The sequence below is a fragment of the Bufo bufo genome, chromosome 4 (genome assembly GCF_905171765.1).
Source record: "Bufo bufo chromosome 4, aBufBuf1.1, whole genome shotgun sequence".
NCBI lineage: Eukaryota > Metazoa > Chordata > Amphibia > Anura > Bufonidae > Bufo > Bufo bufo.
The window spans coordinates 131,664,191-131,683,998 of NC_053392.1; the positions used below are offsets into that span (position 1 = coordinate 131,664,191).

General features: G+C 44.2%; 2 protein-coding genes across 5 annotated transcripts in view; one reads left to right on the forward strand and one right to left on the reverse strand.

Annotated features, from left to right (window-relative positions):
• The window catches only part of GIGYF2 (GRB10 interacting GYF protein 2), a 190,457-nt gene that overhangs the window by 119,633 nt on the left and 51,016 nt on the right, over nt 1-19,808 (reverse strand). For all 4 annotated transcript variants that reach the window (XM_040427902.1, XM_040427904.1, XM_040427900.1 and 1 more), the window contains exons 6-7: nt 12,199-12,307; nt 11,162-11,202 (exon numbers count right to left, since the gene is read on the reverse strand). In XM_040427902.1, the coding sequence (XP_040283836.1) occupies nt 11,162-11,202; nt 12,199-12,307 (150 nt within the window). The remainder of the gene's footprint in view (nt 1-11,161; nt 11,203-12,198; nt 12,308-19,808) is intronic.
• On the forward strand, nt 4,145-9,501 carry KCNJ13 (potassium inwardly rectifying channel subfamily J member 13). Its single transcript, XM_040427905.1, has 4 exons — nt 4,145-4,398; nt 5,635-5,798; nt 7,396-7,887; nt 8,012-9,501. Coding segments are annotated over exons 2-4 (1,125 nt in total). The 5' UTR covers nt 4,145-4,398; nt 5,635-5,797; the 3' UTR covers nt 8,644-9,501.

The window sequence follows — 19,808 nt, forward strand, 5'->3', positions numbered from 1 at the left end:
GAGTTAAATACCATAACGCATCAAACCGAAGATCCACTTATTTTAGCTTTTTGTGTCAAAAGCACAGGAGGTGATCATTATATTATGTTGGGCTAAAGAAAATACCAAATTACGGAAATAGGCAGTCATTAGATTAGTCAATTAAATAAAAGGGAAATAAAGTGGTTTTCTAGGACCTTTATAAACTGTCTGTCCCCAAAAAAAAAGTCTCCACCAAAAAAATAAAAATAAATAAAAAGGTCACACATACTAATATTTTGTTGGACCGCCTTTAGCTTTGATTACGGCATGCATTCGCTGTGCATTGTTTTGATAAGCTTCTGCAATGTCACAAGATTTATTTCCATCCAGTGTTGCATTAATTTTTCACCAAGATCTTGCATTGATGATGGTAGAGTCTGACCGCTGCACAAAGCCTTCTCCAGCACATCCCAAAGATTCTCAATGGGGTTAAGGTCTGGACTCTGTGGTGGCCAATCCATGTGTGAAAATGATGTCTCATGCTCCCTGAACCACTCTTTCACAATTTGAGCCCGATGAATCCTGGCATTGTCATCTTGGAATATGCCCGTGCCATCAGGGAAGAAAAAAAATCCATTGATGGAATAACCTGGTTGTTCAGGTAATCAGCTGACCTCATTCTTGGAGCACAGATACTGTTGCTGAACCTAGACCTGACCAACTGCAGCAACCCCAGATCATAGCACTGCCCCCACAGGCTTGTACAGTAGGCACTAGGCATGATGGGTGCATCACTTCATCTGCCTCTCTTCATACCCTGATGCGCCCATCACTCTGGAACAGGGTAAATCTGGACTCATCAGACCACATGACCTTCTTCCATTGCTCCAGAGTCCAATCTGTATGCTCCCTAGCAAATTGAAGCCTTTTTTCTGGTTTGCCTCACTAAATAGTGGTTTTCTTACGGCTACACAGCTGTTCAGTCCCAATCCCTTGAGTTCCCTTCGCATTGTGCGTGTGGAAATGCTCTTACTTTCACTATTAAACATAGCCCTGAGTTCTACTGTTTATCTTTGATTTGATTTCACCAAACGTTTAAGTGATCGCCAATCACGATCAAATCAGGATTTTTTCCCGCCATATTTTTTTCCTCGAATACGATGGGTCCCCACTATCCTTCCAGTTTTTAATAATGCGTTGGACTGTTCTTAACCCAATTTTAGTAGTTTCGGCAATCTCCTTAGATGTTTTCTCTGCTTGATGCATGCCAATGATTTGACCCTTCTCAAACTTACTAACATCTTTTCCACGACCACGAGATGTGTCTTTCGACATGGTTGTTTAAGAAATGAGAAGCAACTCATTGCACCAGTTGGGGTTAAATAACTTATTGCCAGCTGAAAGATAATCGCCCATGCAGTAATTATCCAATAGGAGGCTCACAACTATTTGCTTAGTTAAATCCAGGTGGCGACTTTTATTTTGGCAGGCAGTGTATTAATGGTCTATTCTGGTCATCAATACTAGATTGTCGGGGGTCAGACTCCTGGAACCCCCACCGACAATGTGGATCCACGTGGATCTGATGTGGACCGAAAATACAGTCGCGTGCATGGGGCCTAAGACAATGTAATAGGGACAGGACAAATCTTGTATCAACTTCTCTAAGAGTCCATTTACATGGGCAGATAAAAAGCCCACAATGAGCACCGATCAGCACTCGTTTACTTTGATTTATGAATAACACGTGTTTGTTTTTTTTGGTACGTAGCATCTTTTGTTTTCCCCCTCATGTTTCCATTGCAAGTAATAGATCACCATCGATGACCTTTCTAAGGGCTCTTTCACACTTGCGTTCTTGTCTTCCGGCATAGAGTTCCGTCGTCGGGGCTCTATGCCGGAAGAATCCTGATCAGGATTATCCTAATGCATTCTGAATGGAGAGAAATCCGTTCAGGATGCATCAGGATGTCTTCAGTTCCGGAACGGAACGTTTTTTGGCCGGAGAAAATACCGCAGCATGCTGCGCTTTTTGCTCCGGCCAAAAATCCGGAACACTTGCCGCAAGGCCGGATCCGGAATTAATGCCCATTGAAAGGCATTGATCCGGATCCGGCCTTAAGCTAAACGTCATTTCGGCGCATTGCCGGAGCCGACATTTAGCTTTTTCAGAGTGGTTACCATGGCTGCCGGGACGCTAAAGTCCTGGCAGCCATGGTAAAGTGTAGCGGGGAGCGGGGGAGCAGCATACTTACCGTCCGTGCGGCTCCCCGGGCGCTCCAGAGTGACGTCAGGGCGCCCCAAGCGCATGGATCATGTGATCACATGGATCACGTCATCCATGCGCATGGGGCGCTCTGACGTCACTCTGGAGCGCCCCGGGAGCCGCACGGACTGTAAGTATACTGCTCCCCCGCTCCCCGCTCCTACTATGGCAACCAGGACTTTAATAGCGTCCTGGGTGCCATAGTAACACTGAACGCATTTGGAAGACGGTTCCGTCTTCAAATGCTTTCAGTACACTTGCGTTTTTCCGGATCCGGCGTGTAATTCCGGCAAGTGGAGTACACGCCGGATCCGGACAACGCAAGTGTGAAAGAGGCCTAACTAATGACAAAGAAGCAATTTAATGTTTGCCATTCGACCGCTGGACATGCGAGCACTGGGCAAGGACTGAGAAGCATGGTTTGAGCAAAAAACAAGAAAACATGTCTGGACACCAAATGTTGTCTATGGATGTTAAATCTTAGCTCACCATTCGAGAACAGTATGGGAACTGTAAGAGTGCAGGCAGCCAGACCCTAAGCTCGTCTAGAGGTCATACACTTTGATAATGCTCAGAGGCTTATTCACATTTGTACAGCAGAAGCAAAAAGTTACAATTACATATTTTTAGAACGGCAAAACAGATTACTAATCCTTTTTGTTAAACCACTTTTTGCTCTAATGACCATATAAACACAAGAACAGGTGTATAGTAAAGCAAACCCACACCCTCCCTCTACTACCACTGATAACTTTTCAGGATGGGGGTGGGGACATGAACCCTTGGCAGCGGAAGACATCATGTGGCTCCTTCATATTACTTTGCAACCTAGAGACAAATGCTTATTTTTTATTTCTATGTGGTAAGTATGAAAGAGGAGAAAAGCAGTTCTCGAGATATTTGCCATTCTAGTTTGTCGCCACTATGGTAACATTAAAAGGGTTAAAGATTTGACCACTTCTGCATCAAAGGGACAAGGTTTGAGATACCTGCGTAGCTTCTCCTTCTACTGTTTGCTATGGGCATGCACTGACGTGCCGCTAACAGCAGGAGGTCTAAACTTTGGGCAGGACGGTAGAACAGAAGCCCTGAGGGGAGTGGGATTTGGGTCATTACTTTAATATTCAGCACCGCAGGCCTGAAGACGGCTTTGCTCCTCCAAGAACAATAGGGCTCTGTTTTCCTCAATCCGCTTATCTGGACAGAGGCGAGCAAAGTCCAGTGGAAAACAAGCACCCACTCCCTCTGAAATGTACAGAAGACATGTGCGAGATCCCTTTCCTCACAGACCCCCAGTGCATATATGATGTAACATTAATATATACATAGTCTACTACCACAAAAGACAGAATCTGACTAATAGCTAAAATAAAATAAATGTTGTTCTGGCTCAAACATGAACCTGTGCATAGTGCGGTAGATTACTCATCTCCCAGACTTCCATATGCAGAAACAAAGTATAATAAAAAGGTCCTCCACACAACTTTAAGAAAGCTGAATAGAGGTGCATTCTAGTTGCATCTTTAATCCTTGCATGAAGCATCTGTACAGCATCGTCAACTAAACAGTGCCAAGATGAACACCCTGCCCACTAATTACCGGTGCAAAAGTGTATAAAAAAAAAAAAAACAACACTTTGTTTTAACATATCTCAAATCAATGCACCATTAACACCTCCACTACATTAGCAGTAATGAGACTGTTAATGGAAAATAAAGGGCACCTACTGTGCATAACTAATCACTGGAAGGACAGAGCTCCCGCATACCACTCCCTTAGTGGCATAACCCTAATAACATAACGACCAATCAAAAGGAATGCCAAAAAGGTCCAGCCTCCTCATTTATAACCGCAGGAATGAGGGTTATGACTCCAGACCCAGCAAGAGCTCCCCCCCAGAGATTGAGAAGGAGCGTGTCACTGGGCTGGAAAGCTTAATCCCAGTGACCAGGATCCAGGTGACATTGAGAACAGAAGTGCACCAACAAGAAGCTTGGAGACTAGGCAAAAAGACTGGAACCCTCTTCAGGACGCAAATCCCAAGAATACATATTGCACAGGATTTGCAAGCTAAAATCTGGATAAGGGCAACTCAACTTACCTGAAGTATTTTCGCAGAGAAAAGCCAAATTACTGGATTTCCTTCTCCGCTGGCGCACGCATCCCGTCAGGTAAGTACCCTTGACTGAATTATACGTCCAAGGTATGACAGAGCCACGCGTATAACATGCTGTTTCTTCATGCAGACAGGACTTTTCTTTACTGCCGCTTCCAAACGCTACGGTTTCTCGTAACTCTTATCATATGAGAATCTGCCTGACAGGGCTGTGTAACACCCATGCAGGGCCTAAAGCAAGCATCACTAACAGTAGTACCAGTGTGTGTAAAGCGTCCAAGTGCCCTCACTCATCCAGCATGGCTAGCCAACACATGCTGACCATGTGATGTTTCCTCCAATGAATTGAGCCTGTGTGCAAGCCTGTGCAGTCTGAAAGCTCTGGGTAAATCAATGAAGATCATTGGATTACTCCATGGATACTTGGTTTAAAAGATTCACGATTATGAATGAACACCGCATCCTTGCAAAAGTGCCCTGGCCAGAGCACCGACAACTACCTCCTTACAGCCTAGTACAGGGGTCAGCAAAATCAGGCACTCGCAGCTGATGGGAACCCACAACCCCCTGCACGCTCCATCCATTTCTATTGCACTTTCTAGAACCAACGAGCAAGTGTGCATGCTGGGAGTTGTAGTTTCACAACATCTAGAGTGGGATAGCAAAAAATGAAGCATCTATACGGGCGTTATGCACACATCTGTTATGTAATGCACAGCTCTAATGTGGGAGTGCTGAGAAACCATTTGTCTGCGTTCACAGCAACTCCTTTTCCTGCACCGCATGATGGAGCATCCTATTTGCTTATACAAATGTCACACTGTGACAAGAATGCCGTTGCTACAGGCAAACAGAGAAAGATAGGGCTTAGATCAGTGAGCAAATTGCAAAAGGCAGGAACGTTGGTGTCATGTCCAGGTGAATCCTACCTGCCGTCCAATGCATCCCAGAGTGAACAAAGCCTGAACATTTTCCCGCAGCGGGACATGTCACATGAGCATCATGATGTGTGCGCCTAAAAGCAGCTTACCCCCGAGCGTGAAATCATAACACAAACACTAATTTCCCCCCTCCCTCTCTCAGTCTGGCAAGAGCTCAGAACGCTGGGGTTATACAGGCACAGGCCCCTGCTTGCCTTCAGGGAATAGAGCCAGAGTCAGCTCAGGTGCCTTTCCATGGAGGGGGTGGGAGGTGGCGACAGTAAAGGGAACAGCTAAGCCATCAGCTAGGCCTCAGAAGTAACACACAATCTTGGGACATCCCGGTGTATTACACTGTTCCTTTTGCCCAGGTTGGTGAAGAAACAAGACAATCGTACGCTACTGAAAGTCACGCAGGAGGACGTCACAGGTAGCGGGGACATCAGCTACACGGTGCAGAATACTCATTACCTCCCCTTGCTCTGGATGTTGGCATCTCAGTGACAAGGCGTACACGTGGTGCATCAGGCAAAAAGTAAGTACAGTCTCAAGCTGATCGCATTTATGAGGGAAATTTTGCAACAGTTTAGTAGCATAAAAAAGTTCCTGATTGCAACAAAATTTGTAGCAATTTTTTATTTATAATTTTTTTTACTTATGTCGCACTTGCCAAAAGTTAAGTGGATGTGGATTACTGGGAAGGGCATGGCCTTTTTTCTTGTTAGACTAGCGCATTAAACTCCTCTTAATAAATATGCCCCCAAGTCTTTCTTAAAGGGGTATTCCCATCACATACAATGGGGGCATATCACTAGGATTTGCCTCCCTTATCTGATAGGTGCAGGTCCCACCTCTGGGACTCGAACCTACAACGAGAACAGAACGGGAAAATTAATGGAGGGCGCACTGCACATGCGCAGCCACCCTCCATTCATTTTAATGGGGCCACCGAAAATACCCGAGCGCTGGCTCGGCTATTTCCGTCTGCCCAATAGAAATGAATGGGAGCAAGGGCCGCGCGTGCGCTCCCAATCACTTGTATGGGGAGCAGCGCTTGGTGGTGGACGGACCCCGGGGTACTCCAGCAACAGCTCTCCCCACTCTGTTCTCCTTGTAGGTGCGGGTCCCAGAGGTGGGACCTGCACCTATCAGAAAATGGAGGCATATTGTAGCAATATGCCCCCATTGTATGTGATGGAAATACCCCTTTAAGGATAACTCGAATATGTGGTTACATGGCTGTTGCAGTTGTAAAACTAGAGAAAGTTAATACAAGGCACTTAATAATGGATTGCGATTGTCCATATTGCCTCCTTTGCTGGCTGGATTCATTTTTCCATTAAATTATACACTGCTTATTTTCAGGGGTTATACCACCCGGCAATCCAGCAGTGGTGGTCGTGTTTGCACACTACAGGAAAAAGCACCAGCCTACGTGCACTCCCGCGGTTTCAGTCACCAGAGATGTCGTCGCCTTTTCCCATAGTGTGCAAGCACGACCACCACATATAGATTGCAGTGTGGTCATAACCCCTGGATATGAGCAGTGTATAATGTGATGGAAAAATGAACCAAGCCAGCAAAGAAAGCAATATGGACAATCACAATACATTAGTAAGTGCCTTGCCTAGCTCCAGTGACATGTCATTTGGGGACAAGTCTCTCCTGCTGTGGCATATGACACCCCTCCATGGCATAAGTTCACAACCGGCATTGAAGCCAGAACCGAACAGCTAAGTATGCTTTTCTCCACAGAGCGAGGAGAGAACCAAAATTTGTTCAAAAGGTGGAGAACCCCTTTAGCTGTATGTTTTTAAACTATGGGGAGAAATTGGAGTACAGGTGTACTACATTCTGATCTTCCTCCAGGCAAGCTTTGGCTAATCTTCTCATCCATGTTTGTTTTTTTGCAGTGCTTTAGTAATGAACGTGTAACGACTGACTGAATAAATATATATATATATATATATATATATATATATATATATATATATATAATAAAATTACACACAGTATTGAATTTACGCATTTACACTATATACATAATGTTAATGTGTTTAATATTGCTTTTCTATATTTTTTTTAAATATTGAATTTACTTCATCTAAAATATGGCCTTGTTCTTCTTTCAGTGGTGCTGCAGGTCAGCACAGATCGGGAGGAGGACTCTCACAGCAGGGCCCCAAGACGTACTCTGCTCAACTCTTGTTCTCATCGTCTGGTAACTAAAGAGGGACACAGCACCATAAAAGCAGTTGGGATCCAGGGGCAGGGACTGTCATACTTGCGAGACATTTGGGGGCTACTGCTTGACATGCGCTGGCGCTGGATGATGTTGGCCTTTATGGCTTCTTTCCTGGCACACTGGCTCCTCTTTGCAGTTTTTTGGTACCTTTTGGCTGAAATGAATGGGGACCTGGCCCTGGACCATGATGCCCCGCCAGAGAATCACACCATTTGTGTCAAATATATAACTAGCTTCACTGCTGCCTTTTCATTCTCCCTGGAGACGCAGCTCACCATTGGATATGGTACCATGTTTCCAAGCGGAGATTGCCCAAGTGCTATTGCTCTTCTAGCCGTACAAATGTTGCTGGGACTCATGCTGGAGGCATTTATAACAGGTCAGATATTTTCCAATTACAATATGAAATGCAAAGTGTTGTAAGGTGCTATTAATGATAAAACTATGCGATTCATGCTCTGCACTTGCGCATTTTTACTTATCCCAGATTCTGTATTCAACAGGTGTTTTTGTGGCAAAAATTGCACGGCCAAAGAATCGCACTCCATCAATTGTCTTCTCTAGATTGGCTGTGGTGGGCAGTCCAGAAGGAAAGCCATGTTTAATGTTCCAAGTGGCAAACACTCGCCCGAGCCCATTAACCATGGTCAGAGTCAGTGGAATTCTCTACCAGGAGAGAGGTGATGGCCAAATCCAGCAGAACAACGTTGACTTTTCGCTGGACAGTCAAAATGGCAATGTGGAGTGCCCCTTCTTCTCTTTCCCTCTCACGTACACTCATAGTCTATCTCCTGGGAGCCCACTGGCAACTTTATTGCAGCGCGAAACTGTATCTTCTTCAGGTCACTTGGAGCTGGTGGTTTGTCTATCTTCTACTCAGGAAAGCTCAGGGGAAATTTGCCAAAGCCGTACTTCTTACCTACCAAGCGAGATCCTTCAAGGACACCGCTTTGCACCGTGTCTAACACGCCGGCCTGAAGGAGGATATCGCATCTGTATGGAAACCTTTGGCCATCCACTCCCCGAGCTGCCACAAGCCTCACACAGACAGTCCTACAGAACTGAGCTGGAAGTCTGTGCCAATGGGCAAAGAGGGGACACCTTTCAAATTTGCGAGACTGGACTTGGAGAGTAAAACGTTTCAAAGCAATGACTTTCCTTAGTCCCTTCAGCCATCTTCATTCCGATAACTATGCTGGCGCTTCTTCCAAAGGAAATTCACACAGGAAATGAGGGTGCCATCATCATGGCTCCAAAAGACTGTTATACCTTACCTGAGAACACCAAGCTCTGTAGCCCCGATGTGACAACAGGGGTGTGTGGGACTCTGCCCACCTGATAATGTCTAACTGTAATAAAGAATCGCTCAGGGGAGTGACAGCGCACCAAGAAGAAGGCAGGGTAGACTCATGAGACAGCCATGAGCTGACAGTGGACTAGCACTTATAAATGTACAGCAAGCAAGGAGACTGCCGCTAAAGTGCCAATGATGCAATGGACATGCTGGGGAAAGGCAACTCAGATTGTTCATATACAGGAATGGTTTGTTTTATCAGATTGTCCTTTAAATGTGGAGTGCACTGTACTTAGCAATACAAGACGTCCATACACCCAGGCAAAGTGCAAGAGATGAATGCAGGTACATTTATATAGTGAACACGCAAGCATGCTTCTTGACACCCAGTAGTAACCTAGTACACCTATGTATATCATAAAGACAAGCATATAATGCACTCATGCAGGTGAGGAATATGCTAAAGCACACACACACACATACTGGCTTGGCCTGAATCAGACTCTGCACTTATAGAAATCACTGTACTAACCCTTAACAATTCCTAGCTGGCAGGTTATGTTGGCAGACGAGGGCACAGACACAGAGATGCTCTTTCCTGGGGCAGAAAGAGTACAAGGGACTGCATAGAAGCCGGCCATGCAACTCCCATTCGATATATTTGTGACATGAATAAACGTGAATAAACTCTGTGCTTCCAGCTAGTTCCCTTCTGCCGGTCAATGTGTGAATGCAGAAAACGACATGGTGGTGTGCTAACATCACAACAGATGCCTGTCACTGTGATATAATCACGGAGTGCAAACAATCATTTTACATATTAATGCATCAATAATAGTCACAGAAAAAATCCATAAAAAAAAAAAATAATTACAAATTTATACGCAGCAAGTAGATAAAACTGAATACAAGGACAAACAGCATCTATGCTTTGGATCGACAAACCAAGATCCTTACTCATTGCTCATCATAAAAAAAGCTAAAATCAAGAGAAAAAAAAACGCCCATGCCATAATCTACAGGCAAGCTAGAGAACGTATGTGAAAGCATCAAGGTCAACAAGAATATATGTGGCCGTACACCTCCAGTAGCTGTCGGCCTAACAATAGTTTGACCACTATTCCATTCCAGGGAGATACATGTTGGTTTCGGGTCCCAACAATCTGCTGCTCAGTGGAGAAGAACTCTGCATTTTCATCCAGCGATCTCCTCCAGAGTATGGGGAGGAGCGATCGCTAATGCCATCGCTCTTCCACATACTGACTCATTTGCTGGCGGCAGATTGTGATTAGATCACTCAATCTGCTGCCGGTAAATGACGATTTTTGTGTATGCACAAACGATCAGATTACCCGATGAAAGAGCGTTTCGCTAGCAGCAGCTCATCTCCTGTAAGAACAAAGGATTGTGCATGTTGAACTTCTCCTCAACATCTGCTATCAGGGAGAGTTAGCCCACCCCCATACACATAAAATAGCCAATCCCACCGAAATCGGCGGTACAGCTGACTTCACCTTATAAGTTCAACCGATTACTTGTGAAAATTAGAACATAATTAACCATTCAATGGTCTGTAACATGTTTAGTCCACCAATATAATAGATAATTAAAGGAAATGCGTCACACAAAATTTTATCTGCCTGTTAAACCTAGATGGCGACACTTATCCTTTTTTCTAATCTGGTTTTATTTAAATTTTTTATTCCATTTCCTGAACATGCTTATGGTGGCGGCCATCTTGCCTGAGCTGTTCTTAGCAGCATTTAGAAAGCATTAAGAAAACTGCTTTATGGCAGCCCCATGGGCCATAGACACAATGGTCCGGAGGGGACCTCAGTGACATCTATGGGAGAGTTTTCTGGGCATGTCCTGTGACCTGTGCAGAGGTCATTGTACAAGGAAGGAATAGATAAGCTTTGACAAACCCCTATTGTGAATGGTGGATTCCGTCTTACCTGTCATTCTAATCCTTCCTGTAATATCACCTCTGTGTATAGATAAGCAGGTAACTACAGTAAAGTGATCTGTACTGACCAAGAAGTGGCGCCTATTTTTAGGCTTCGTAGCCAATGCGAAAACTGCAGGATTTCAAGTTTTGTTGAAATATAGATATAGTGAGATGTGCCAGGGGAAAACAATTTTTTCCTACAATTACAGGATTCCTTTACAGGTGAACCCAATAAAAGAAATTAACAGGACAGTGGAGATTTATAAAATCTGGTGCAACGGAAAAGTGGAACAGCTGCCCAGAGCGACCAGATTACAGAATACTCTGCATCTTCCAGGTCTACAACCTAAAACCAGACTGTTACTAATCATAGATCACGATCGCTTCTTTTGTGCAATAGAAATGTATTACCTGGTTCTTTTCGTGCAGGTTTTTCAAACCGACGATCACCTCTGACAGGATATAAAGAGACAAAATTCAGATATGCAGAACTGGGGAACTCTCCCTTAAATGGCATGCACTGGGCTGTCCTTTCTACTAGGTCATCCTCACATTAAACTGCATATGAGAAAATGCACAATCTTTTTCCAGGCTTCACACTCTTTATTGCACTTGGAGAAGTTCAGCTCATTTACAGCAGTATTTGATTGGGACCGTCAGGAATGAGAGACATTTAAAAACTAAAGTGCATATTAATGGGCCTATTAGGCCTCATGCACACGGCCGTGTTCCACGTCCGAGAGCGGTCCGTGGTAACCCGGCCGGCATTCCTGCTGACAGCAGGAGCGCACGGCGTCATTGGTTGCTATGACGCCGTGCACTTCATGCCACCGCTGCTGTACAGTGATACGCTCGTATGATCTCTATACGAGTGTACCACTGTACAGCAGCTTCGGCATGAAGCGCATGGCGTCATAGCAACCAATGACGCCGTGCGCTCCTGCTGTCAGCAGGAATCCTGGCCGGGTTACCACGGACCGCTCTCGACCGCGGAACACGGCCGTGTGCATTCGGCCTTAATCTCAGAGGATCTGTCAATTCTTTTGACGTGCATTTTAGAAAATATTGGTACTTTTCAACATTCCCCTTGAAATAATAATTCTGGAGCATCTTTTGCTCACAACGCCAGACTCTGTAGGGACACATCCTATCATTGTCAGACTGGGGATCCTTGGGCCCACAAGAGGATATTATTCTTTGGGACCCACCAGAGGATCCTCTAATACTCTGGTGGCCCAGCCCAACCCTGCATCCTAATGACAAGGGGAATAACACCCATTTCCAGAAAGAATAAAGTAATGAAACAACGCTTAAAAATTGTTATTTTATAGGAAATAAAAGTATTTATTAAAAAAAATACACGTTTGGAGTGGTGACAGTCCCTCTTTTAAATGAAGCCATTATACTTCTCACTACATCCCCTATGTCCACCTTTCAACCACACTCACCTTTCTTCCCAACTCTGTGACCTATGCATTTCACGTGCTCCTCGACCAAAGCCGCTCTCTACTTCATCAAAGCTTCTTTGGTAAAAACCACTCTCCCCTCTTCCTCTGCCTATGAAACAAAAAATAAAAAAACTAACAATTAAACATTGACAATTTATGAAGTCGAGCATTATGTGATTTTCACCAACAGCTCAAACTTTCAGGAAGAATTTGATGTCCTTAGCAATCACTTGTTAGCAAAATATTTTATCCTTAGGTGGTGACTGTATTTTCAACAGACTGAGTAAATGTGAATATAAGAAATTTTGCAATATATCTTATCAGATAAAAATCTTCCCCTCCTAAACATTCCCCTGCTGCATCCGTCTTGAGAGACTAGATAGGCTGACAGCTCACTGAAGGATCAGATTACATGCTGCTCATAGAGGACTATGGAGAGGAGAACTGCGGTAGAGAGTGAATACAGAGAGACACACAGGTAATGGAGAGGTGAGGAGTGAGCTCCTAAAGGGAGATACACAATATATATTAAAAAGTCTCTTATATTCACTAGTACTATTGATTTATGAAAAGCTTGCAGAAAGTAGTGACCATTTACATGTTGATTATGAACATGACTGCAGCTCGAGATCAGAGCTTGTGTAGTACATTTTAATGTAACAGGCCTTTGTCCAACAAAAGAATAAAAAATGCACTATGGTTGCTATGTACAAAAGCAGTATCTTTCTGTTAAAGCTTAGAAAATGACAGTGACTTAGATTAGTTGCTATGGTCCAATGAAGTGCTTTCTACGAGGCAGGACCCATACACATGTTATTATAGGCCGATTTACGAGACACTATATCATCCATCTAAACGTCTACACACTAAATATACAGGCCATGTAGGTCTTTGCTTAAAGGGGATGGCCCATCTGGAACACTAATGGCCTATTGCTAGAATTTGCCAGCAATGTCAGGTAGGTGCGGGTCCCACCTCTGAGACCCACTCCTATCTAGAGAACAGGAACCTCCGAAGTGGAGCACACCGCGCATCCACAGTGCACTCTCCGTTCATCGTTATGGGCAAGCATGTTTTGCTACTTTCGGGAGTCCCATATCAGTGAATGGAGAGGTGGCTGCTCTTACACAGCTTCTGAAAATCACCAACCTCTCAAGCCTAGCTAAGTATGTGACTATGTAGCTAGCAAGGCATTTGGTGCTACACAGACAAATTTGCTTGCTGCCGTTTCGGATTGCGTGGCTTAGCTGATACAGTGCCCAGATCCCGAACTGTCCCAACTCACTAGCTACAAAAGGCCAGACGTTTCAAGGACAATTTTCATAGGTTTGGTACGTACAAATAAAACCTAAATTACTAAGGCTACATTCACATCTGCATTGGAGGCTCCATTCCAGGCCTCTGTCACAGAGTTCATAAAAAAATTGAGGAGAGAAAAGCACAGAATGCATGACTTTTTTCTCTACAAAAAAAAAATAAAATAATGTCCCGAATGGAAACCAAGCATATTCCATTATAGTCAATGGGATCTGTTAGGGTACTTTCACACTAGCGTTTTTCTTTTCCGTCACAGGGGCTCAATACCAGAAAAAAATGATCCGTTTTATATTAATGTATTCTGAATGGAGAGCAATCCATTCAGGATGCATCAGTTCAGTCCCTCTTACGTTTTTTGGACGGAGAAAATATTGCAGCATGCTGCGGTTTTTCTTTCCGGCCAAAAATCCTGAACACTTGCCGGAATGCCGGATCCAGCATTAATTTCCATTGAAGTGTATTAGTGCCGGATCCGGCATTAAGTATTCCGGCAAAACGGATCGTTTTCCGGCCTGCGCAAACCTTTAAAAATGCAAAAATAAATAACGGATACGTTTTTTCGGATGACTTCAGAGAGACGGATCCGGTATTTCAATGCATTTGTCAGACGGTTCCGCAAATGCCATCCGTTTGCGTCCGGACTGCCTGCCGGAATCCTCTGCTGTAAGTGTGAAAGTACCCTTAGGCTCGGTTTCTGTCAGTCAGAATCCGGCACTTTCATTAATTTTATTGTTTCCTTCCTATAATGGAGCAGAACAAAAATAATAGCCATGATATGAATGAGCTCTAAGGCCCCATACATTTTCTGACACATGGCTCATAGTCAAAATGCCACTTTATATACTCGGGCATCTATACACAATTTTGTATCAAAGTGTAATTTTTCCTTAAGAAAATGATATTGGTGGCTAAATGTGTGACCTAAGCATAAATGTATACACACCACAGCTCCTAAAAATGAAAGTTAAACGTGTGCACAGTTCATACATATCACTTAAAATGCTACCACGCAGATACAGCAGTGCTCATCAGGGTGTTCTGCACCTTTGGGTTTAACAGGCTCTGCTCAACTTTTACAGCATGCGAATATGGATCCATAGAAAGTATATGGGATTCATACTTTGCACGACAGAAAAGCTCAGAAAAGCGCTGCTGCACTCTTGTGGTTTCAGCATAGGTTTAGGTCCCTTTTAAGCCTACATCTCAAAGCACATATTTTCATAAGTGCATAAATATACCTACATGAAAATATCTTCAAAGAAGGTGGGTGAAAGAAGGATTGGAAATTTTGTATTTCAACATTTTATGGGGTGCATGGCAGTGGCACTCACCTCTCCCCATTGAGAACACATGTATTTTCAGCCGAGCCCTGTCTACAAGCGGAAGGGACTGAGGTTAGACGGAATAACTGTCGTCCAAATGTACCGTAAAGGAGTTGTCTAGCTGCTTTTTAAATGTCTGGCCTCAGTGGTGACATGCCGCTTAGGGACACGTCACTGCTGAGGCCAATCATTGGGTGCAGAGGCACACGTGACCCCGTCTATCTGAAAGTTTACAGAACGGGGCACAGAAGACTCCTGAAGGGAGCTGGCATGGAGCGGTGGGGTACAGGCGAGAATGAGTTTATCAACAGGCTTAACACAATGCAGTCTGTTAAAAAAGTTCCAAAAGCTGGAGAAGCCCCTTAAGCTCATTGAATTACTATACATTTAAGACTAAGGCTACTTTCACACTGGCGTTTATGGGTCCGCTTGTGAGATCTGTTTCAGGCCCAATGCATTCTGAATGGATAAGGATTCAGAATGCATCAATTTGGTTGCGTTTGGTCTCCATTGCGTTTTTTAGACTGTCACTAAAACGCAGCTTGCAGCGTTTTGGTGACCGTCTGACTAAACGGAGCCAAAACGGATGCGTCCAGACTTACAGTGTAAGTCAATGGGGACGGATCCGTTTTTCATTGACACAATATGGTGCAATTGAAAACGGATCCGTCCCCCATTGACTTTCAATGTAAGTCAAGACGGATCCGTTTTGACTTAAGACTTTTTTTTGAATGAATAATGCAACGGATCAGTTATGAACGGATACAAGCGTTTGCATTAGCGGTGCGGATCCGTCTGTGCAGATATAAAAGGGATCCGCAACAAACGCAAGTGTGAAAGTAGCCTAAAGGGGTATTAGAGTAAGTTGTTAATATATGGCAAATCAGCAGCAAAAGCTGCAAGTTACATGTGTATTTTGTTGTGCTGAAGATTTGCCATGGACTTCATCCTTTACAAGCTACAGATTTGAAAACCTACTGTATGACTTAAAAGGTGTCATCCAATATCAAACAGTCCCCTATGTGCCGGGATCCTCAGAGGGAATATACTTAGGCCGCTCCCCGTGGCACTCCTGATCCCCGCACCACCGCTGATGCTTCTCCCTGTACACAATTGAGAATAACGGGTGTCGGGGGTAGCAGCCAATGGCAGGCAGGGACAAGCCTCGCTAGCATCACGGGTGGCGCTTGGGAAGCTCATCCTTGTCTGCCATTGGCTGCTTTCCCCCCCCCTTCCCCGACACTGGATGTTTTCATCTGTGTACAGGGAGTAGCAGAAGTGCGGTGCGGAGACTAGGAGCGTCGCAGGGAGGTGCCCGGCACATGGGGGTGCTATATGATATTGGATAACGCCTTTAACCCCTTAGGGACCGGGCTCATTTTCACCTTGAGGACCAGGCCATTTTTTGCAAATCTGACCAGTGTCACTTTATGTGGTGATAACTTTAAAACGCTCTGACTTATCCAGGCCATTCTGAGATAGGTTTTTTTCGTCACATATTGTACTTCTTGACACTGGTAGAATGGAGTAAAAAAAAAATCATTTTTATTAATAAATAAAATACCAAATTGACCAAAAATTTTGAAAAATTAGCAAATTTTTAAGTTTCAATTTCTCTACTTCTATAATACATAGTAATACCTCCAAAAATAGTTATTACTTTACATTCCCCATATGTCTAATTCGTGTTTGGATCATTTTGGGAATGATATTTTATTTTTTGGGGATGTTACAAGGCTTAGAAGTTTAGAAGCAAATCTTGAAATTTTTCAGAAATTTTCAAAAAACCCACTTTATAAGGACCAGTTCAGGTCTGAAGTCACTTTGTGAGGCTTACATAATAGAAACCACCCAAAATGACCCTATTCTAGAAACTACACCCCTCAAGGTATTCAAAACTGATTTTACAAAAACTTTGTTAACCCTTTAGGTGTTCCACAAGAATTAATGGAAAATAGAGATACAATTTCAAAATTTCACTTTTTAATATTTTTTTTCCAAGTTACAAAGCAAGGGTTAACAGCCAAACAAAACTCAATATTTATTTCCCTGATTCTGTAGTTTACAGAAACACCCCATATGTGGTCGTAAACTGCTGTACGGGCACACGGCAGGGCGCAGAATGAAAGGAATGCCATACGGTTTTTGGAAGGCAGATTTTGCTGGACTGGTTTTTTTGACACCATGTCCCATTTGAAGCCCCCCTGATGCACCCCTAGAGTAGAAACTCCAAAAAAGTGACCCCATTTTAGAAACTACAGGATAGGGTGGCAGTTTTGTTGGTACTAGTTTAGGGTACATATGATTTTTGGTTGTTCTATATTACACTTTTTGTAAGGCAAGGTAACAAGAAATAGCTGTTTTGGCACCGTTTTTATTTTTTGTTATTTACAACATTCATCCGACAGGTTAGAGCATGTGCAGGTCAGCAAAAGGCCTGATATCACGATTATATAAATTTATACTTGACGCCAATGCCAACTCAACTCCCTTGGTGGTAAAAGGAAAATGGGAAGAGGCTGTAGGGACAATATCTCAAGAACAATGGAATGACGTTCTGGCTATAACTACTAGTCTTACACTGAACGAATCTCAGAGATAGTCTCAGCTATACTTAATACACAGAGTGTATAGAACCCCAAAATTTCTATTCAAAATAGGCGCACGACCGGACTCCACGTGCCCTCGCTGTGGAGCAATAGAAGAGACATTGCTTCATATGGTTTGGAATTGCCAAAAATTGGGAAAATATTGGGAAGATATACGTGAAATCATAACCGTTACGACTCAGATAAGATTGCCTAATGACCCAAGAGTCTGTGTATTGGGTATTCTGAACTCTTCAGAAATAGACGCTAAACTGTCCTTATGCATTCACAGAATGCTGTTTCAGGCGAGGGTTTTAATTGCTAAACACTGGATACGGGAAAATCCACCCAACACACATGAATATATAAATAGTTTGAATACAGTTTTGCGCCTCGAAAGAGGGGTCTATGTCAAGAGAAAATATCCAAACAAATTCCTGTCGGTATGGAGGCTGGGAGTTTGGCTTCTGTAGCACTGATTATCAATAAAAACGATTCTGATTTAAAATAAAAAAACATATCACCCCCTTTCCCAATTTTACATATAAAATATATAAACAATAAATAAACATATTACATAATCGCCACGTCCAAAAAGTCCAAACTATTAAAATATTTTTTTTTTTAAATCTGTTATTTGGTGAACGCCGTTTTTTACTCACCTTGTCCCCCCAAAAAAATAGGATAGGACTGTTCGATTATGGGCCGGATGTTCCACACAGCTTTTTTGTCGTTTAATTTTTTGGCGTGGTATCGAATGGTATCGAGTATCACAATAACGAGATTTTTGTGAACTCACCTGTAAAATCTCTTTCTCGCTTTATTCATTTGGGGACACAGGACAGTTTGTGCTCCAGCAGTAGGAGAAACAGAACCAAACGAAAAAACAACAAAGGCGGCCCACTGCCGTAAGACTGAACCAAACCCGGTCCCAACTGGCAAACCCGGACCCACTTGCCGCATAACAAAAAAAATGGGTGGGTGCTGTCCCCCCCCCCCCCCCCTTCCCCAATGAATAAAGCGAGAAAGAGATTTTACAGGCGAGTTCACAAAAATCTCATTTTCTCGCTCATATCATTGGGGGACACAGGACCGTGGGACGTCCTAAAGCAGTCCCCGGGGCGGGAAAACAATAACCGGCAAAGACTAACTCCCTCATGGAAGTCACTATACTGCGGCCTGTAAGACTCTGCGGCCGAGAGCAGCATCCGCCGAGGCTAAAGAATGCACTTGGTAAAATTTTGTGAAGGTGAGTAAAGAGGACCAAGTCGCCGCCTTACACAACTGAGACGCAGAAGCGTGGTGGAGGTGCGCCCAAGAAGCCCCGACCGCTCTGGTGGAGTGAGCCTTGATACCGGGAGGAGGTGCCTTGCCCTTAGAGCGATAGGCCTCGGCAATGGCTGACCTAATTTACCGAGCAATAGTCACCTTGGAAGCCGCTAAACCTTTACGAGGACCTTCCGAGATTACGAACAGAGCGTCAGTGCGCCTAAAGGGGGCCACCACTGATAGGTAGATCTGGAAAGCCCGTACTACGTCCAGACGATGGAGTGAAACCTCTTGTGGATGAGAAGGCTCAGGACAAAAGGAGGGCAGAACAATGTCCTCGTTAACGTGAAATGCAGATACAACCTTTGGTAGAAAAGACAGCACTGACCGGAGCACCACCTTATCTTGATGGAACACCAAGAAGGGCTCCTTGCAGGAAAAAGCCACCAGTTCTGACACCCGTCGAATCGAGGTAATCGCCACCAGAAACGCCACTTTCCAGGAAAGCAACCGAAGGGAGACCTCTCCCAGAGGTTCAAATGGTGCGGTCTGGAGTGCCACCAGAACTAGGTTCAGGTCCCAGGAGTGCAATAGTGGCCGATAGGGAGGTGCGGTGTGAGCTACTCCCTCTATGAAGGTCTTGACCGGACCCAAGACCGCCAGTGTACGCTGGAAAAAAATGGAAAGAGCGGAAACCTGCCCTTTCAGAGAACTAAGAGCCAGCCCCAGTTCCAATCCCGCCTAAAGGAACGCCAGTACGGTAGGCAGGGAAAACTTCCTGGGAGGAAGACCTCGTTCCTCACAGAATTTTAGGAAGGATTTCCAAGTCCGACAGAAAATCTTGGAAGAGGAGGGTTTCCTAGCCCTAATCATAGTTCGAATGACCGCATCAGAAAAAAAAAACCTCTGTTTCAACAAGAAGGTTTCAACAGCCACGCCGTTAAACGTAGTGTATCTAAACCCTGATGGAAGACTGGACCCTGGGAGAGCAGGTCGGCCCCGAGTGGAAGAGGCCACGGTGCGTCCCACAGAAGAAGAATGAGCACCGAGTACCAAGCTCGACGAGGCTAGTCTGGGGCGATCAGGATTGTCTGGATGCCGTCTATCCTGATTC